Source organism: Heptranchias perlo, chromosome 7 (genome assembly GCF_035084215.1).
Source record: "Heptranchias perlo isolate sHepPer1 chromosome 7, sHepPer1.hap1, whole genome shotgun sequence".
NCBI classification, from domain to species: Eukaryota; Metazoa; Chordata; class Chondrichthyes; order Hexanchiformes; family Hexanchidae; genus Heptranchias; species Heptranchias perlo.
This window is the reverse complement of record NC_090331.1, coordinates 56,799,429-56,817,772: the sequence shown is the minus strand read 5'-3', so window position 1 is coordinate 56,817,772 and position 18,344 is coordinate 56,799,429. Positions and strand designations below refer to the sequence as shown.

The window sequence follows — 18,344 nt, the reverse complement described above, 5'->3', positions numbered from 1 at the left end:
CTACACCTTATATTATTTTTACATTTCTATTTTACTGGTATGAATTTTGAAGCATATTTCTGTTTGTGGTTGTTTTCATAGTTTAGTACTGTTTGTCATTGCCTGTGGCATTCATTTCCATTCATCAGCACAATTGGGCCAGGAAGAGTGTTCATTTCTTGTGAAAGCATGTGCATTTTGTGCTTGTATTGCTGTCCACCATTCCACCTTATTTTTGTACCTACCATTTCTTGAAGCATTTTCATCAGTTATAGACTTCATCAAGCAACTCACCTAGTCTACATTTGTGTCCACACGTGTAGTATCTCTCAAGGCCAGTTTTCATCCACCTCTAAGGTAAACAACAGAGGCCACCTGCTGTGCACACTGTGGAATTCCACTATAAAATGATTATACTTCCTTACTAAATACAGTTTGTTTTTTAAACAACTTAATATGTTATAACTGTAAATTTATTCAGCAATAAAGTGTTGTATTTAATCATTTTGTTTGGATTTTCTTGAGTTAAAAGTTAGGACTCCTCTTGCAATGGTTTCACTTTTAACATTTTTCCACAAAACTGTAGAGTAAGATGAAAGCTTTCATAGCCTATATCAAATGCACCTAAAATAATTCAAACTTACAGAGATGCACTGATTTACAAGTGTCAAGTTTGTACCTTGGCTTGTCATTATTAATGTCAGTCATACAATTTAAAACCTGACCTCCTTTCCAGGATATAAAAAGGTTGAAGAAATTACATCAAAGATCCAGTGGCATATGCCCACATTTGGTTTCCCTTAAGAATCAACCCCAGCCCAAAGGCTCATCCTTAATGAGTCTGTTTCAAGTCAGCAAGTGTACTTTGGGATGGCAGCCAAATTTTATGCAATAATTTCTGGTCTTCCTAAACCAAGGACCCAAATGGCTTCACAATGGACAGTTAATGAAGCCAAGAAAAGACCTGGTACTTCATTTTGATAATTCTGAGAACAAAGCCACCCTTATTACTGATGCAAGAATAAAATTAGGATAAGTGTTAACTGGTCTAGCAGTTTCAGCAAAGTACAGCTTATGCTAGGCAATATATATGCAAAGCCAAAAAAAATTGCTGGAGAAACATCTAATACTGCTACACTTACAGTAATTGAAGGTCAAACAGTTTATCCTCTGAAGAGATAGCTGCTATTTACTGTAGCATTTCCAATAATACATTTTATTACTGATTATTTCATCTAGCTTTTGATTTCACACTTCATGCTACCTCATGGTTCTAAAATCTGACCATTTTAATGCACCATTTAGAAAGCCTTTCATCTTGATATATATACATGCATTCATCTTCATCTTGAGTATTTGCAAAAGAAGAAGTAAATCTTCATTTTGTTCAAATGAATGCCATTTTCTCCCATAGAATTTTGCAGATTTTTTGAGGAAAAGGACATGGGAGTTTTCCTCAGTCAAGTGAATTGCACTTCTTTAGCATGTGGCCAGCATGCTGGGTTGCCCTTTGGACAACATGAACTATTGCTTTTTTATTTTGTCAGTCATGATTTAATATCATGATTAATATTTTGTCTTTTGTTACTCAGATTACAAAGTGCAAAGCATAGATAGTCAGAGCATAACAACTTCTGGAAAAGCTGTAGAGGAATCCATCGCTTCAAAGCCTTTTGAGGTATCAGAAATGCATGTGGAGTCCCCTGTGACCTTAAAGCATACAAAGAACTATGCAAAGGAAATCAGTTTACAGCAAAAACATACATACGATGTTCAGATGTTTGAAAGTATTTCCACGAGTTCATCTAGCAAGACAGTTTCTTCTGAAAGATGGGAAGAATCCCAAAAAGTTGCCAAGACAGAAACAATCAGAAGTGGCTCTCAAAGTTCGCCGAAAATCCTACAAGATATGAATAATGTCGCAGTTCTGTTAGGTGAAACTACATCCCTAAAATGTCAAATTCTAGCGTTCCCAAGACCTGAAATAACATGGTATAGAGAAAATCAAGAAGTTGTGGAAGTTAAGAGAATAAAAATTGTAACTATAACAGAAGCTGAAGTTTTAACATCATCTGAAATAATTATACAAAATGTTCAAGAAGAGGACACAGGAATTTATAGATGTAAAGCTGTAAATCCTCATGGTGAGGCTAAATGTGAAGCTGAAATAACTGTTACTGCAGCCAAACCTATCCTTGAAGTCCCCATGATTCTCCTTGAACTTAGTGATCTGAGGGTGAAAGCTGGTCAGATGGCACAGTTCATCTGTTCTTTTAGAGGGGAATCTTTTCCAGAGGTCATATGGAGTCACAGAGGTAGAAGACTGGAAGAATCAGAAAAACTGAAGATTTCTCAAAATGGAAATGTTATGTCTCTCACAATCCTTAATGTGCACATAGAAGATCAGGGACAGTACAGCTGTACTGCAAGAAATGAAAGTGGAGAAATGAAGACTACTGCCGTACTAATAGTAGAAGGTGGTTGTTTATTATTTTGTTTAAAAACAACATCCTGATCCATTCACTTCATTGTTTCTTTTCCAAAATAAGTTTAGTTTCTTTTTAAGAAGATCCTAAATTTACCTATTAAGAGTAATATGTTTTATTTTAAATGTTTAGCTAGTGATTTATACAAACCTTAACACTGGACATTTCATCACACCAGTCTGCATGAAGTATTGCAAACATTAATTCTTGCTGTTATATATTTTACAAGTATTTACTTTGCTGAAATTGCTAAATCAGTTAACACTTATCCTAATTTTATTCTTGCATAGCTGAAGAAGCAAAACCCAAAACAGGTGCAAAAATTTTCACTGATAGCAGTTCAGATAGCAGTAAAACTGAAAAAAGGCCACATATCACATCTGATAGCAAATCAGAAGTACGAAAGAAACCATCAAGTCCACCACCGTCTTCAACCAAAAGACCAACTGGAACAGAGAAGCCCCGAAGCCGAGACTACTATCCTGACGTAGTGCCCTGTGATGAATTGATAGACACTGGAGCCATAGCACCGGCGTTCTTAGAAAAGCTGCCTTCAGAAACCATTGTACACGATGGAGAAGATGTTTTACTGTTTTGCATTGTAAAAGGTGTACCATCGCCTTGTGTGCTTTGGCTGTGCAACCAACGCATAGTTGAAGAATCTTCACTGTGTTCCATAAAACATGATGGAATGCTATGCAGTTTAAAGTTACAGAAAGTCAGCCAGAGTTACAGTGGTACTTATACATGCAAAGCGGTTAATTCTGCTGGAGAAACAGCGTGCAACACTCTACTTAGAGTGACAGGTTGGCAATTGCATGCTTTGGTCCTTCCCAATGTGACTCTATCATGCATCTCGGCACAGCTCATGGAAAGATTCTTTGTGGAAAGTCATCTTTTTGCCATGTGGATTACTGCACTCCTTTTTTCTTAAATCAGATTAGGCATGTTGAGGCATGTTTGATATTTTGATACAGAGCGAAACGGAGAATGAGTCATTTTTGTACAAAATCATGGATTTTCTGAATTAGCTTTGTGATTCAATCAACCAGTTGCTTGGTAAAGCCTTCTGAAAATCTCAATCAGCAACTGCATTTTAACTTTATTGCATGTATGTTTTGTATGGTTTTTGCATATTTCATGTATTCCTAGTTTTATTATTTCTTTTTGCATTTTGTACATATGAATTGGAACAATAGTGCTACATTTCTGCAATTATGTTCAACATTATTAATTTTCATGCAGCTATAGAAAAGGAGATTCAAAAGAAGATTGAACAGCAAATCGAAATGGAAGTGAGAGGTAATGTTTTTATTATTATTTGATAAAATTTGTTTAATTCTGTATGAAAATGCTAAGACCCAACTACATCCACGTACTTTGATATTTTGCAATCTTGATAAGTTGTGCTTTATTATAAAATGTCAAAAATCGCATGTTGTCTGTGTCAGTCTGATTTGTTTACAAATCAGGGTTGTTGTCATCATTCTCATTGTGATGTAAACAAAAAAAATCCTTTAACATCAATATTTATTTTACAGGCAACTTTTCTTTTTACCAGTATTAGTTCCTCATATTTCAGCTGAATTTCAATTTGGAAGTGCTCATTATCATAATTGATACACTGCAAAAGGAATACGTAGAGATACATGTTGTATCTTAATATAAAGGATATAATAAGAAGTGTTTAAATGAACTCTCAGATATTTATTGTTTAATGACTGAATCCCAGAGATATATTTTAATATTTTATGATTACTTGAGTCAGTAGGTTTTTGTCAGTCTTATGTATTTCTGAATTCCCAATAAGCTTTACAATAAGAATTGCACCTGGTACTTAAAGAACTTGCAGGCAATATTTTGTTAAAGGATATTTGATCAGAATATTTTCCATTTGTGCATTTATTTTCTTCCATTTACATGACATCAATCTATCTTCATGTATTTACACTGGCTTGCAGATAGCAGTATGTGTTCATGTTTGTTGGCTTTTTTTTGCATAACACTATGAATCTAGCAACTGTATTAGTTCGAATAAACGCCTTCTCATGCAATTTATGAAGGATTACAGTTATGGATGAATTTATTTCTATCTATATTTATTAAAATTCTAAAAATTATACCTATCAAACTGGCTGAAAAATTTATCTACTATCGAAAGGATCAGAAAGGGCGTTTATTCTGCTGTCTGCAAGTCAGGTAAGCACTTGTAATAACCTAGATACCCCCAAACCATTACAGGGACAGATTTCACATTTAAAAAATAACAAAATTCTGTCATGAGATCACTTTATGCTTTTTTCAAAATATACATTCTGATATGATTTTTGAGAAGAAATTGCTACAGTCTGAAGAAGGAACAAAGAACGAGCGATTTTCCTGCTCAGAATCTTTAAAAAGAAAATGGTCTTGCGTTTATTCGAACAAATATGGTGAGTGAATTTTTTATAGTTTTTGTGAAAAAAGCTGATGCTTTAAGTTTGTCATTTCATTATGTTTCAGATTTGTACTAAATTTAATTCTTAAAATGTTTTGAAGTGATTTTGAAGAAACTTCACACAAATTATTTTTCTTTTTTTTGCAGAGTTATTTTTTGGTGATGGGAACGAATGTTTGGAAAATAGAGAAAACCTGCGGGATGCTTTTTCGGACGCTGAAGATTATTTAGATCAGGGACTTGTTTCTGCTGATCGTTGTGCAAGCAGAACATCTTCTATAAGTTCCTGGTCTGAGAATTTCAGACCATCTTTCACTGAAAAGCTAAAATTCAAATCTGTAATGGAAGGAGATCAAGCTGCTTTTAAATGTAAACTGGTTGCCAGTCCAGCACCAAAAGTTGCATGGTTTCATAACAACAGACCTATACGTAAAGATTCAAGAAGGATTATTAAAACTGAAAGCACAAGGCACATTCATAGCTCAAGTTTGGAAATCAATAATGTAGAAGAGAAAGATTCAGGGAGTTACAAAATATTTGCAATAAACTCTGAGGGCTCAGGAGAATCAACTGCATCTTTACTTGTTGCACTTAAAGAGGAGCAAAATGCAAACTATCTGAGCTTTGTGAAGAGATCAGAGATGGTTCACAAAAGTATCTACTCTTTAGTTAAGAAACGGGAAGCAAGACTTAAAGTTGATCTCAGACATGTTGGGTCTCCCTTTGATAAGAAATATGAGGTTCGAGGAGCTTTGTGTAAACAGTCACATTCTAAAAGCAGACTGATGCGTACAATGTATTTTGAAAGGACATCCGCAGCAACAAAACATGATCTGTTTTTTGATGGCTCTGCAAAAATGCAGTCACCTAGGTTATATGGGAGGATTCTAGACAAGGATAGTTTGATTGATGAAGACATCAAAATTAAACTGCAGCTTTTACGTGAAGCTAAAAGGAAAAAAAGATTTTCTCTTGCACTCTCTGAAGCTTCATTTGACCTAGGTACAGTATCAGTTGAAGACAATCTAAAGTACAGTAATGCTTATTTAGACAGAGAGCGCAGCAGAAGTGTGGGAGACCTTGATCTCATGAATTATGAACAGAGTAAATCTTATTTTGTGCAAGAACAGGCAGAGTCTCCTGTTGAATATTTCCAGAAAGAGTCTCCTGAATTTCAACATCGAATGGAACGGATATTAGGACTTCCTTCACAGGCAGTAGAACCACAAAGAGCCCCTGAAGAAAAAATTATTGAAGAATCTTCCAGAACAAAAGTCATAAAGTCATTAAAAGAGCAATTTCTGAAAGGTGGTTTATCTCAAGAAACAGCACAATCACATGAAAATCAATATTGGCTAGAAGAACAGGAAACCGATGAATGTTATTTTCAGAAAGAATATGATACAAGAAAAGAACCAGAGAGTGAACTTTGTGAAGAACCACAGGGACTTTCTGATCAATGGTTTGGAGGCTTTATTAATATGCAGAGGGAGTTATTAACAAAGAGGCCTGAAGAGGTGTTTGACCCTTCCACATCAGCAGTCAAAGAAACAAAGCTAATTAAAGAAGCAGCACAATACAAAGACAGTGTTGAGTGTGCAGAGATTTTATTGAAGGAAAAAGAATTCCCAACATTTGTCAGAACACTGATAAAACAAACTCCAGTTGAAGTAAAAGAATCTTCAACTGAGTCTGAGTTTAAGGAAGACCATGAGACACTTCCTGATCAGTGCTCTGATAGTTTGATAAGTATGCAGAACTCACTAGCAAAGAAAACTGAAAATGGCCATTCGATGTTTGACCATTCCCGAGCAACAGAAATAAATGTATCCAGAATCGGTGAAAAGGAAGACATAGTGAGAGAGTATTCTCCTTTACCAGAGAAAAAAGAAGCCTCAGCCCTTTTCAGAACATCATTGGAAGATAATGCAATAGAAATAAACAAAACCTCATGTAGAGGCGAAGTCAAAGAAGACCATATGACACCTCTTGACCAATGGCCTGAAAGTGTCTTACTAAAACAGCCATCTGTATTTGACCATAGAATTATTGATCAAACCAAACCAGCAACCAAAGGACATGAGATGATAAGTGTGTCTAAAATCAACCAAAAATCAAAGCAATATGAAAGTGAAATTAAAGATTATACCCAGATGCTGATATCCTCTACTTTACCAGAGAAAAAAGAAACCTTAAGTTTTGTTAGTTCTTTGATGGAGGAAACATCAAAAGAAATAAAAGAAATTCCATACAAATCTGACGTTCAGGTGGAGTATGAGACACCTCTGGAACAATGGCCTGAAAGATTAATTAGTATACAAAGGGATTTACTAACTCAGAAACCTGAAGGAGGTCATAAAACATCTGACCAATCTAAATCATCAGTCAGGCTGACAGAGATGATTAGTATGTCCAAAATCAGGCAAAAGGAACCACAATATGAACGACAGATTACAGATTCCATTCAAGCAGTGAGACCTTCACCCTTGCCAGCAAAAATAGAAACATCAAGTTTTGTCAAAACACTGATAAAACAAACTCCAGTTGAAGTAAAAGAATCTTCAACTGAGTCTGAGTTTAAGGAAGACCATGAGACACTTTCTGATCAGTGCTCTGATAGTTTGATAAGTATGCAGAACTCACTAGCAAAGAAAACTGAAAATGGCCATTCGATGTTTGACCATTCCAGAGCAACAGAAATAAATGTATCCAGAATCGGTGAAAAGGAAGACATAGTGAGAGAGTATTCTCCTTTACCAGAGAAAAAAGAAGCCTCAGCCCTTTTCAGAACATCATTGGAAGATAATGCAATAGAAATAAACAAAACCTCATGTAGAGGCGAAGTCAAAGAAGACCATATGACACCTCTTGACCAATGGCCTGAAAGTGTCTTACTAAAACAGCCATCTGAATTTGACCATAGAATTATTGATCAAACCAAACCAGCAACCAAAGGACATGAGATGATAAGTGTGTCTAAAATCAACCAAAAATCAAAGCAATATGAAAGTGAAATTAAAGATTATACCCAGATGCTGATATCCTCTACTTTACCAGAGAAAAAAGAAACCTCAAGTTTTGTTAGTTCTTTGATGGAGGAAACATCAAAAGAAATAAAAGAAATTCCATACAAATCTGACGTTCAGGTGGAGTATGAGACACCTCTGGAACAATGGCCTGAAAGATTAATTAGTATACAAAGGGATTTACTAACTCAGAAACCTGAAGGAGGTCATAAAACATCTGACCAATCTAAATCATCAGTCAGGCTGACAGAGATGATTAGTATGTCCAAAATCAGGCAAAAGGAACCACAATATGAACGACAGATTATAGATTCCATTCAAGCAGTGAGCCCTTCACCCTTGCCAGCAAAAATAGAAACATCAAGTTTTGTCAAAACACTGATAAAACAAACTCCAGTTGAAGTAAAAGAATCTTCAACTGAGTCTGAGTTTAAGGAAGACCATGAGACACTTTCTGATCAGTGCTCTGATAGTTTGATAAGTATGCAGAACTCACTAGCAAAGAAAACTGAAAATGGCCATTCGATGTTTGACCATTCCAGAGCAACAGAAATAAATGTATCCAGAATCGGTGAAAAAGAAGACATAGTGAGAGAGTATTCTCCTTTACCAGAGAAAAAAGAAGCCTCAGCCCTTTTCAGAACATCATTGGAAGATAATGCAATAGAAATAAACAAAACCTCATGTAGAGGCGAAGTCAAAGAAGACCATATGACACCTCTTGACCAATGGCCTGAAAGTGTCTTACTAAAACAGCCATCTGAATTTGACCATAGAATTATTGATCAAACCAAACCAGCAACCAAAGGACATGAGATGATAAGTGTGTCTAAAATCAACCAAAAATCAAAGCAATATGAAAGTGAAATTAAAGATTATACCCAGATGCTGATATCCTCTACTTTACCAGAGAAAAAAGAAACCTCAAGTTTTGTTAGTTCTTTGATGGAAGAAACACCAAAAGAAATAAAAGAAATTCCATACAAATCTGACATTCAGGTGGAGTATGAGACACCTCTGGAACAATGGCCTGAAAGATTAATTAGTATACAAAGGGATTTACTAACTCAGAAACCTGAAGGTGGTCATAAAACATCTGACCAATCTAAATCATCAGTCAGGCCGACAGAGATGATTAGTATGTCCAAAATCAGGCAAAAGGAACCACAATATGAACGACAGATTATAGATTCCATTCAAGCAGTGAGCCCTTCTCCCTTGCCAGCAAAAATAGAAACATCAAGTTTTGTCAAAACACTGATAAAACAAACTCCAGTGGAAAAAAAAGAACCTCCATATGAATTTGAGGTTAATGAAAAACATGAGTCAACTTCTGATAAAAGGCCTGAAAGTTTTATTCACGTGGAGAAGGACTTTCCAGCAGCAAAATCTGAAGATAGCCGTGGAATCCAAATGCTTGATCAATCCGAGTCAGCAGAACAGACAGAGGTGATTAGTGCGCTTAAAATCAGCCAAGAAGAACAGCACAAAAGCAAGGTTAAAGACTTCACTTCAATACTGAGACCTTGTATATCAGAGAAAAAAGAAACCTCAACCTTTGTCAGTTCATCAATGAAAGAAACAGCAGCAGAAATAAGGGAACCTCCATATAAATCTGAGGTTAAGGATGGCCACAAGACACCTGACCAATTCTCTGGAAGTTTTGTTAGAGTGCTGAGGGACATTGTAACAGAAAAATCTGAAGATGCCCATAGAATGCCCAATAGGTCCACATCAGTGGTCAAACAAATGGAAGTGACTAGCATATCTAAAATCAGCCAAAAGGAGCCACACTGTGAAGACAAGGTTAACAGCGCCACCCAAATAATACAACCTTCTTTACCAGATAGAAAAGTCACATCAGCCTTTTTCAGTTCATTGATAAAAGAAACGCCAATGGATGCAAAAGAATCTCCATATGAATTTGAGCTTATGGAAGACCATGAGACAGCTCCTGACCATCAGCCTGGAAGTTTTGCCCATGTACAAAAGGACTTCCTAACAGGGAAACCTGAAGAGGGTCTTGAAATGTATGACCAATCCAAATCAGCAGCAAAACAGACTGAGATGATTAGTGTAGCTAAAATCAGACAAAAAGAATCACGATATGAAGCAAAGGTTCTGAATTCCACATGGATAGTGAAGCCTTCTCCTTTACCAGAGGAAAAAGAAACTTCAACTTATGTAAGCTCATTGATAAAGCAATCTCCAGTAGACATTATAGAATCTCCTTGTAAGGGTGAACTTAAGGAAGATCATGAGCCAGAACTTGAAAATTTTAACAATATGCAGAAAGACTTCCTGACGGAGAAACTGGAAGGTGGCCGTGGAACATCTGATCAATCAGCAGTCAGAGAGACACCAATGATTAGCATATCTGAAATTAGTCAGAAAGCACCGCAAAATGAACGGAAAGTTAAACCTTCTACCCAAGTGAGACCTTCTCCTTTAACAGAGGAAAAGGAAACTTCAAATTTCTTCAGTTCATTAATGAAAGAGACACCAGCAGAAATACAAGAACATCAAAAGAAATTTGTAGCTACAAAAGAATCTCCAAAACAAGAGACTCCTACAATTAAACTCAGACAACATTGCCCACCTGTATTTTTCCATCATGTTGCATCTCCTGAAATTAAGCAAGGAGACATGTGTGTGCTTGAATGTCAATTTAATGGGGACCCACATCCTACTGTAACTTGGTACAAGGATGAAAACCCAATTCCACGAAATAGGGATTATGATGTTCACTCCACAGAAAGCAAATCTACATTGAGTATTGGCTGCACTTGCAAAGAACATGAAGGAACATATACATGCATAATATTCAACCAACATGGAACTGCAAAAACATCTTGCATCCTTACAATAAAAGGTAAGTTTCATCTTACTTTATTTCTGAACTTATTTTGTTAAAATATGTTGCAAAAAGATATTAATCAAATTTTGATTTTCAATTCAGTAAACAAAATCTTCATTTTCCAGAGCCAGAGCTGTTTGAAGAATCTTTGAACACATTTGATATACATGTGACTGAAGCACTAGAGAACTATACTGAAGAAGATGATCTTGACCAGCTGGTCGAAAAGGAAATTGAGTTTTATTTTGCACCAATTACTGTAATAAAATCCACCTTACAATTACCAAAAGTAGCAATACCCCAACCATGTCCTTTAAGTGTATCTTTGCTTTCTTCTCCTGTTGAAATTAAAATAACTGCTCCGACTCCAACACCAGAGCAAGATGAAGAACGGAGAGAGTTACTTCAAGTAGATGAAGTTGATTCCAAGCATTCATCTCAAGAACCCTCCTCTCAAACTACAAAACATAAATTTAAATTCTCCTTTGATGTAATTTCTGAACCTCCACAGGTTATAAAAGAATTAGATAAGATTTCTTGTACAGAAGGAAAATCAGTGATGTTTGAATGTCTAATTTCTGGAGAGCCAACACCTGTTGTTAGATGGATCCAAAATGACAGAGTTTTAACTTGTGATAGTAGCAAGCACCGATTTGAAGAGTGCGGAGGAAAGTATAGATTATATATTGATAGTGTTTCAGCATCTGATGTAGGGAACTATAAATGTGTTGCTAAAAATAAAGATGGAGAAGCACAGAGTATATCTAATCTTACAATAGAACCTGTAGTGCATAGCTTTATTTGCCATCTGAAGGACACTGAGCTATCTGATGAAGAAGAGTCATCTGTTAGCCATTTCTTACTAAATCTAAGTAAAATGGGACAAGGAGAAGACATTGAGCAACAAAGACAATTATCAGTACATGAAGGAATCAGAGATATTTCTCCCTCATTTAGCATAAAAGAAAAAACATCTAGTTTTATTTCTGAAGCTGGAGGCTCGGTGACTTCCACTGCAGATGAATTTTCAAGTAAAGCTTCATCTTTAAAGGAAGAGTGCAGTGAGGTAGTAATAGACCCAATGACTTCCCTTTCTGATGAATTTTCAAGTAGCATGTCATCTTTAAGGGAAGAAAGCAATAAAGTAGTCGCCGACTTAGCGACTTCCTTTAATGATGAATTTTCAAATAAATATTCATCTTTAAAGGAAGAGAGCAGTGAGGTAGTAATAGACCCAATGACTTCCCTTTCTGATGAATTTTCAAATAGCATGTCATCTTTAAGGGAAGAAAGCAATAAAATAGTCACAGACTTAGCGACTTCCTTTGATGATGAATTTTCAAGTAAATATTCATCTTTAAAGGAGGTCAGTAATAAAATGGTCACAGATTTAGAAGTGACAGGACAAAACGTGCCAGATATAGCATTAGAGGAAACATATTCTATTGGCCAATATCTACGTTCCCTTGATAAAAATCATAAGTTATCTGAAGTTTGGAAGACGGAAGAAGAAACAGAACCAAAAGGAGGCAAAAGTGTTGTTGTAAGAGAAATGTATGAGGATAGTATATTTCCAGAAAGTGTAATTAAGCAAGTTGCTGAAAGTAATAGAGCAGAAACAGAAGGAAATGTGTTAGAGGTGGAGTTAAGTGGTAACTCAAAGTCTCATAAAACCATTTGTGACATAAATGTAGATCCAGTAGAAACAATTTCTAAGAAAGATGAGGGAAGTGGAAACTTTTCCATTGCACAGTATTTCCTTACTGCAGGACAGGAAGAAGCACCAGTTCATGAAGAGGGAAATAATGAGGCATTTGCCTATGATGAGTCTGGAATAACCTCAATGGAGGTTGAGGAAGTAACATTTGCTGCTGTTTATGACTACTATAATCAAAGTGAAGAGTGGGCACGCTCCCTTTCCCCTGAATCTGAAATGTCAATTGAAATAAGCAGTACAATTAGCGATGAAGTAGCAGAGAATGAAAGATTTTATACACCACCCTTGGCTTCTGAAAATTGCAGATCTGCTGTGTCTGTAGAGTCATTTCATACCCCACCTCAATCTCCTGGCTATGTGACTCCTCCAGAAAGATTGCCTTCACTTAATGCTGTAGAAAGGTCTCCTTCTGGTTCTTTACTGGAGAGGTTTCATACACCACCAGAATATTTCAGAACACCAATAGATGAGGGTATTGAAACAACACCTCTTGAGTATGTAAGTCTAGCTACTGAAGAGCAAAGATCAGAGTCATTTTCAACTCCTCCGCAAGAAGCTGAAGCAAAAGGAAATGAAATGCCACCTGCATTTATCAAACCTCTTGCCAGAAAAAGGATCTATGAAGGAGGCACACTTACATTTATTACTGAGGTAATTGGTTGTCCTATTCCAGATGTTAAATGGTATAGAAAGTCATTATTAGAACCAAATCATAGAACCAGACTGGAAAGAGAAGGAGATTTGTGTATATTAGTAATTCATAGCATGCAGAGAGAGGATGAAGGAGAATACATTTGCAATGCTGTAAACATTATAGGAGAAGCCAAAAGTATTACTCAGGTGGATGTTTTACCACAAGATGGAAGGTCAGTTGCATTACCACCCCCAGTGACTCATCAACATGTTATAGAGTTTGATGTGCAGCAAGGCCAAACATCTAGATCTCCTTCACCTCAAGAAATTCTTCTGGAAGTTGAACTTGATGAATATGAAGTGAAGGAATTTGAAAAACAGATAAAGATTGTTACAATTCCTGAATTCACTCCTGACAATAAAAACATGATTATCTCTCTGGATGTCCTGCCCATGATGATTGTTGATGAACATAATGTAGACTTTATAACAAAAGAAAATGAAGATGTGAAAATTGACTTTGAAGTCACTGAAATGCCCCCAAGATTTATTAGCCATATTTTTGATCTTGAGATTCCAGAAAACACCGATGCAGTCTTTGAATGCACAGTGACAGGTATTCCTACCCCTGAAGTAATGTGGTTCAAAGATGATTCATGTATAACTTCAGATGGCAGGAAATACATTATAACAGATAATTCTAATCATAGTCTTAAAATAACCAATGTTTGTCCTTCTGACAATGGAATGTACAGTTGCAAAACAGTGAATAGTGTTGGAGAAACAACATGCAGAGGTTTTCTTGCAGTGACAAATTCAAATATGGCACTTACAAAAACAGGTGGTAGAGCTGTAGCTGCTCTATCACTGGGTAGTGCCCAAGAACGTCCCCAGGAATTAGATGTTGTTGTTGGTGATTCTTTGCTGTGTGGCAACCAGAGTTCAGAAATTGAGGTTGAGTTTGAATTTGAGCAAGGTAGAGATGATTCTCAGAAGTCGGTGAAACTCATAGCTGTAACAGAGAAGGGGAATGAAGAAAAAGGAGAGAAATGTGTGAACATTAGTTTTGATGTATTTGCTGAGCCAGCCAAGGAGGAGACTATTCAGTTTAAAGCGGAGGCTTCTGAAACCTGTTCGTTCGAATTTCAAGTGACAGAAACCCCACCAAAGTTTGTAATATCCCTCCATGACTGTAAAACAACTATAGGTAGTTTAGCATCTTTTCAATGCTTTGTGACTGGTACTCCAAAACCTAGTGTAATGTGGTATATGGATGACAAAGTACTTCAAGGTGACAACTATATAATTGAGGAAAAGGACTCAGGACACCATTATTTGAACATTGCAAATGTTACAGCACGTGATGCTGGAGTGTACAAGTGCAAAGCTGTTAACAAAGCTGGGAATACAGTCACAGATGCTGTTTTAAAAGTACTTTACATATAAAACAGTACATGATATCACTTCTGAATGTCCTGTGACATGCTTTGAATAATGAAGAATTTGATGCATGTAGGTTTTTTTAGATTTATGTACATTTATGAATTTGCTAAATTCAAACATGAAAATTTAATTGGTAAGAACAATTATATTTGCTTGTTTGACATTGCTGAAAAAATGGTTTATTTTTAGATGAATTTTGGCAATTTCTAATAGTTTTACTTTGGAGTGGTTTATCAATAGTGAAACTGTATTTTATTATGTTCAAAATATTATCTGAAAAGTAACTAGTGTAAACATAGCAAATGTTTTGGACTAGGGATATAAAAAGGCCTGGCTAGGGTCAAGACTAGGGCGTTGAAAAGTATTGCTAACGTGAGGAGATTTACATCAAGCAGGTTGATTGTTAATGGCTTGATTGGCATCTTTAAACATAAAGTGCTGTTGTGGTTACACTGAAGACCTGTCCATGTTGAATTAACACAGCCCTTTTTAAATAAACTTAGCCAAAATCTTCATCTTACATGTACTTGATAATTTTTGCAATTCTTTTTCTAATATGTTCTTCTTCAGAGGTGACTTTCCTTGATTAGTTGTGTGATCTGCTTTCAAAGACACTTTCAAAGCACTGAAAGTGCTGTAGTAATGTAGGAAAATTCTGTCATTTTGAATTTCCTTTCCTTTGGCCCAATACCTTTTTGCTGCTTGGAGCTGTGTCTGGCAACTCGATTGAGTTCCTCATTTCTCAACATGCAGAGGCCCAGGTACTAATTTCATCAGAGGTTTGCATTCAAACACAGATCCTTCAGTATCAGATAGAGGCATTAATGTGCTTTCTTAAGGTATTTAATTCAAAATGCATGATTGTTTTCCGTTGAAAGATTAGTTAAGATATTGAAATCTTATTAATAGAGTATTTGTCCTATTTGGTATACTGTAGCTGAATATTTTTGTTAACATTTGGTATAACTGAAGATGTGAGCTAACATATAAAGAATGGTTTATTGTTAACCCTTTGAGGACAATGATACCTTTTTGTGGCAAAAAGCATTATATAGTGCAAGTTTAGCTGGAAAGTACAACAAAGGAGAAATACATTGTGCCAAAGAATGCTTTTAAGATTTTACTTTGTAATATTTGGAAATAAAAATATAGTTTGACAGAATAATAAATACATAATACATTGTAGGGTCCTGTTTGATTCAATATTTATACAAGTGCATTTGATTAAAAAACACTCAAGCCCTGAAATTGTATGTTCTGATGCCACATACCTGAATTATTTAAAGTTGTTTCTGTATTGAACCTGCTCTGTTTCCTGTTTTGTACCATGGTGGATTTGGACATAAGTGTGGGTTAGAAAATATTTTAATTTAAAACATATAAGGCTAGAAATTCATGTTAGTGATATTAGCGGCCAATCACTTAACGTGCTTATATGACATTCCTCTGTCCGTTATTTTAACAGGGTCATTTACCCTAATTTTTTTTAACTGGCCTAAAGCCTCAATTAAAATACCCTACAGAGGAATGTCATATGAACATGTTAAACATTCATCTGCTGATATCACCAACAGCAATTTCTTGCCTAATATTTTAATATAACTACTTTTTGAGTCACATATGGCAAATTGGAACCTGTTAACTTTGAGCTATGCAGAATTGTTTGATTCGGATACTGTCTGATGCTATGGAGGGAAAACCAAGAGATTGTGATAGAGGGACCTGAAAGGGATACTAACGGTCGGTCATATGAAGGACTAGGATGGATACTTTCATGATTGTGAGGGGAAGCCACAGTTCTTGAATGGAATCTATGCCTTAGGACAGAACTACTGCAAGGACATGACAGGATAGTTTCTTGTGGCTATAATCTGGAGGGATACTTGAAGTTTTGGTAAGTCTGATTTTATTTATTATATACTCCTGCTTTTATTCATTTATATTTCTTATCTCCTTTTGGGACCCTCATGCATACGCTATTTCTCAGCTAAAATAGGGAAGAACCTACCTGGTCCCAGATCTTTTTAGCTAGGAAGTGCCAAAGCCCAGGTGACTCTTTACCTGGCTTTCCTATCTTACCAATGAGAAAGTGTTTGGCATTCCTAACTTGCCTTCCAGTTATCTTTACAACTGAGATCAGAAACTTGTGTTGGGAATCTCATGTACAAACCACATCCTGCCTCTTTGTGGCATAGTGCATTAGTGCACCTATGTGCTACATCGCCACACAGGCTAGATGTTCAAAATTTTATGTAGTGTTTTTCTTGTTACTCTTTTGTATTTGTTAACTTTAGGGCTAGTGTTTAGAGTTGAGAAAGGCTTGAGAGATTGCTCAGGGCCAGAAGTGCATAGTGTTGAATTAAGAGTACTGTTTCTGGAGCTGCAGAACACATTGCTATGTGTTACCACAGTTGCTGTTGGAGGAAGTGCACTATATGCCACAATGGATTTTAATGCCCCCTGAGAATTATTAGCTAGTCTGTCAGTTGAATTTTTTGAACAGTTTCCATAATTGTGAAAGTAGGGCAGTAAAAATTTATATTCAGTGGGTCCAGAGAGTACGACCATGATATAATGCAGATGATTTCAGAGTAATTTGAAAGCTACAATGGAAATTCAGTCTTCAATGAGTTTGCAAATAATCAAATTGCATCTGTATGTTTGTGGGTCACATCTTTGATTATCATTGTCATTTTCATATTTACTTTCTAATTTGTTAATTTTACATTTAAAATTAAGTTATTCTATTGTAATGAGGGTTTAACATTTGTCCAAAATATATAATTTGTTTGGTAGTAAAGAACAAGCTTTACTGGTTTCAATTCAACAAGTACATGGTCAATTTATTGAAATTCCAAGATTTAAAAAATAGTTTCTTTCATGCCATAAAACACAAATGAATGTTTTGATCAAAATGTTTCTGTCAATTATGTTATCACAAGTATAACAATATAGTTGTGTGAAAGCATGCGTTGTTTTCCATGTTTTATCTGCCACATTTGACATGATTTAAGGCATGATGAATGAAAAAAAAACTTCCATCTTGGTGAGGAGAAACTCTTTAACACTGACATCATTCATTCCCTGTACAGGTTTATGTTACTATATATTGTATTATTATATAGTGTTCTGATGCTGTGTAGACTAATGGATGCTGGTACCTTTGGTTTTGTTGTCAAGTAATAATGCGATTGATATGTAAGGTATATTTTCTTTTGCTTATCCCTCCTCTTCTGAAGACAGTAGCTCATGCTAGGATGCAGTTCCACAGGTTGTAGTGACCCCCTGGTACCATGCCCAACTGGCCATTCTACAGTGGTCAGAGAGTGTCGGTAAATTATTTGACTGTGGGGCCAAAACAGTGAATGTTATTCTGCACTTAACTGATGTCTACACACATACTTCCGATATGGATTGCTGGATAACAATCAGGAGCAGGAATTCTGGCAGTTTTTCTTTTGCCGTAGCCTGGAGATGCTGAAGCCAATTTTGGCATCTCATTGCTACCCAATTAAGAGAAGCTAACTCTGCATAAATCAAGGATTGAAGCTGGGATCTGTCTGTTCTGTATGGCACAGTGGTATACAAATGTTGCATTTATCTTCTGAACCACTGGAGCAGTCCCTGCATAGTAAATTGTTTTTAACCAAGTAAAGCAAGGTTAGATATTGGTTTAGCCAGACATAGTTTGGCAACATTGGGTTACCAGTAGATTGGCATGGTTCACAAATGATACCTTTGTTATTTTTTAGCCTGAAACTTAGCA

At 35.9% G+C, this 18,344-nt stretch overlaps 2 protein-coding genes across 17 annotated transcripts in view; both read left to right on the top strand.

Annotated features, from left to right (window-relative positions):
• The window catches only part of ttn.2 (titin, tandem duplicate 2), a 373,025-nt gene that overhangs the window by 69,664 nt on the left and 285,017 nt on the right, over positions 1-18,344 (top strand). For all 16 annotated transcript variants that reach the window (XM_067987638.1, XM_067987650.1, XM_067987647.1 and 13 more), the window contains one exon: positions 3,711-3,767. In XM_067987638.1, coding sequence (XP_067843739.1) covers positions 3,711-3,767 — 57 coding nt within the window. The remainder of the gene's footprint in view (positions 1-3,710; positions 3,768-18,344) is intronic.
• LOC137323429 (myosin light chain kinase, smooth muscle-like) lies at positions 850-3,399 on the top strand. Its single transcript, XM_067986902.1, has 3 exons — positions 850-946; positions 1,572-2,456; positions 2,756-3,399. Exons 1-3 carry the CDS (start codon positions 850-852, stop codon positions 3,397-3,399), a joined length of 1,626 nt encoding a protein of 541 aa, XP_067843003.1.

Coding starts and splice junctions, on each gene's coding strand:
- LOC137323429 (XM_067986902.1), top strand. CDS start 850: ATGGCAGCCAAATTTTATGCAATAATTTCTGGTCTTCCTAAACCAAGG. Junction 947..1,571: donor TGAAGCCAAGAAAAGACCTG/GTACTTCATTTT, acceptor TTTGTTACTCAG/ATTACAAAGTGCAAAGCATA. Junction 2,457..2,755: donor TGCCGTACTAATAGTAGAAG/GTGGTTGTTTAT, acceptor ATTCTTGCATAG/CTGAAGAAGCAAAACCCAAA.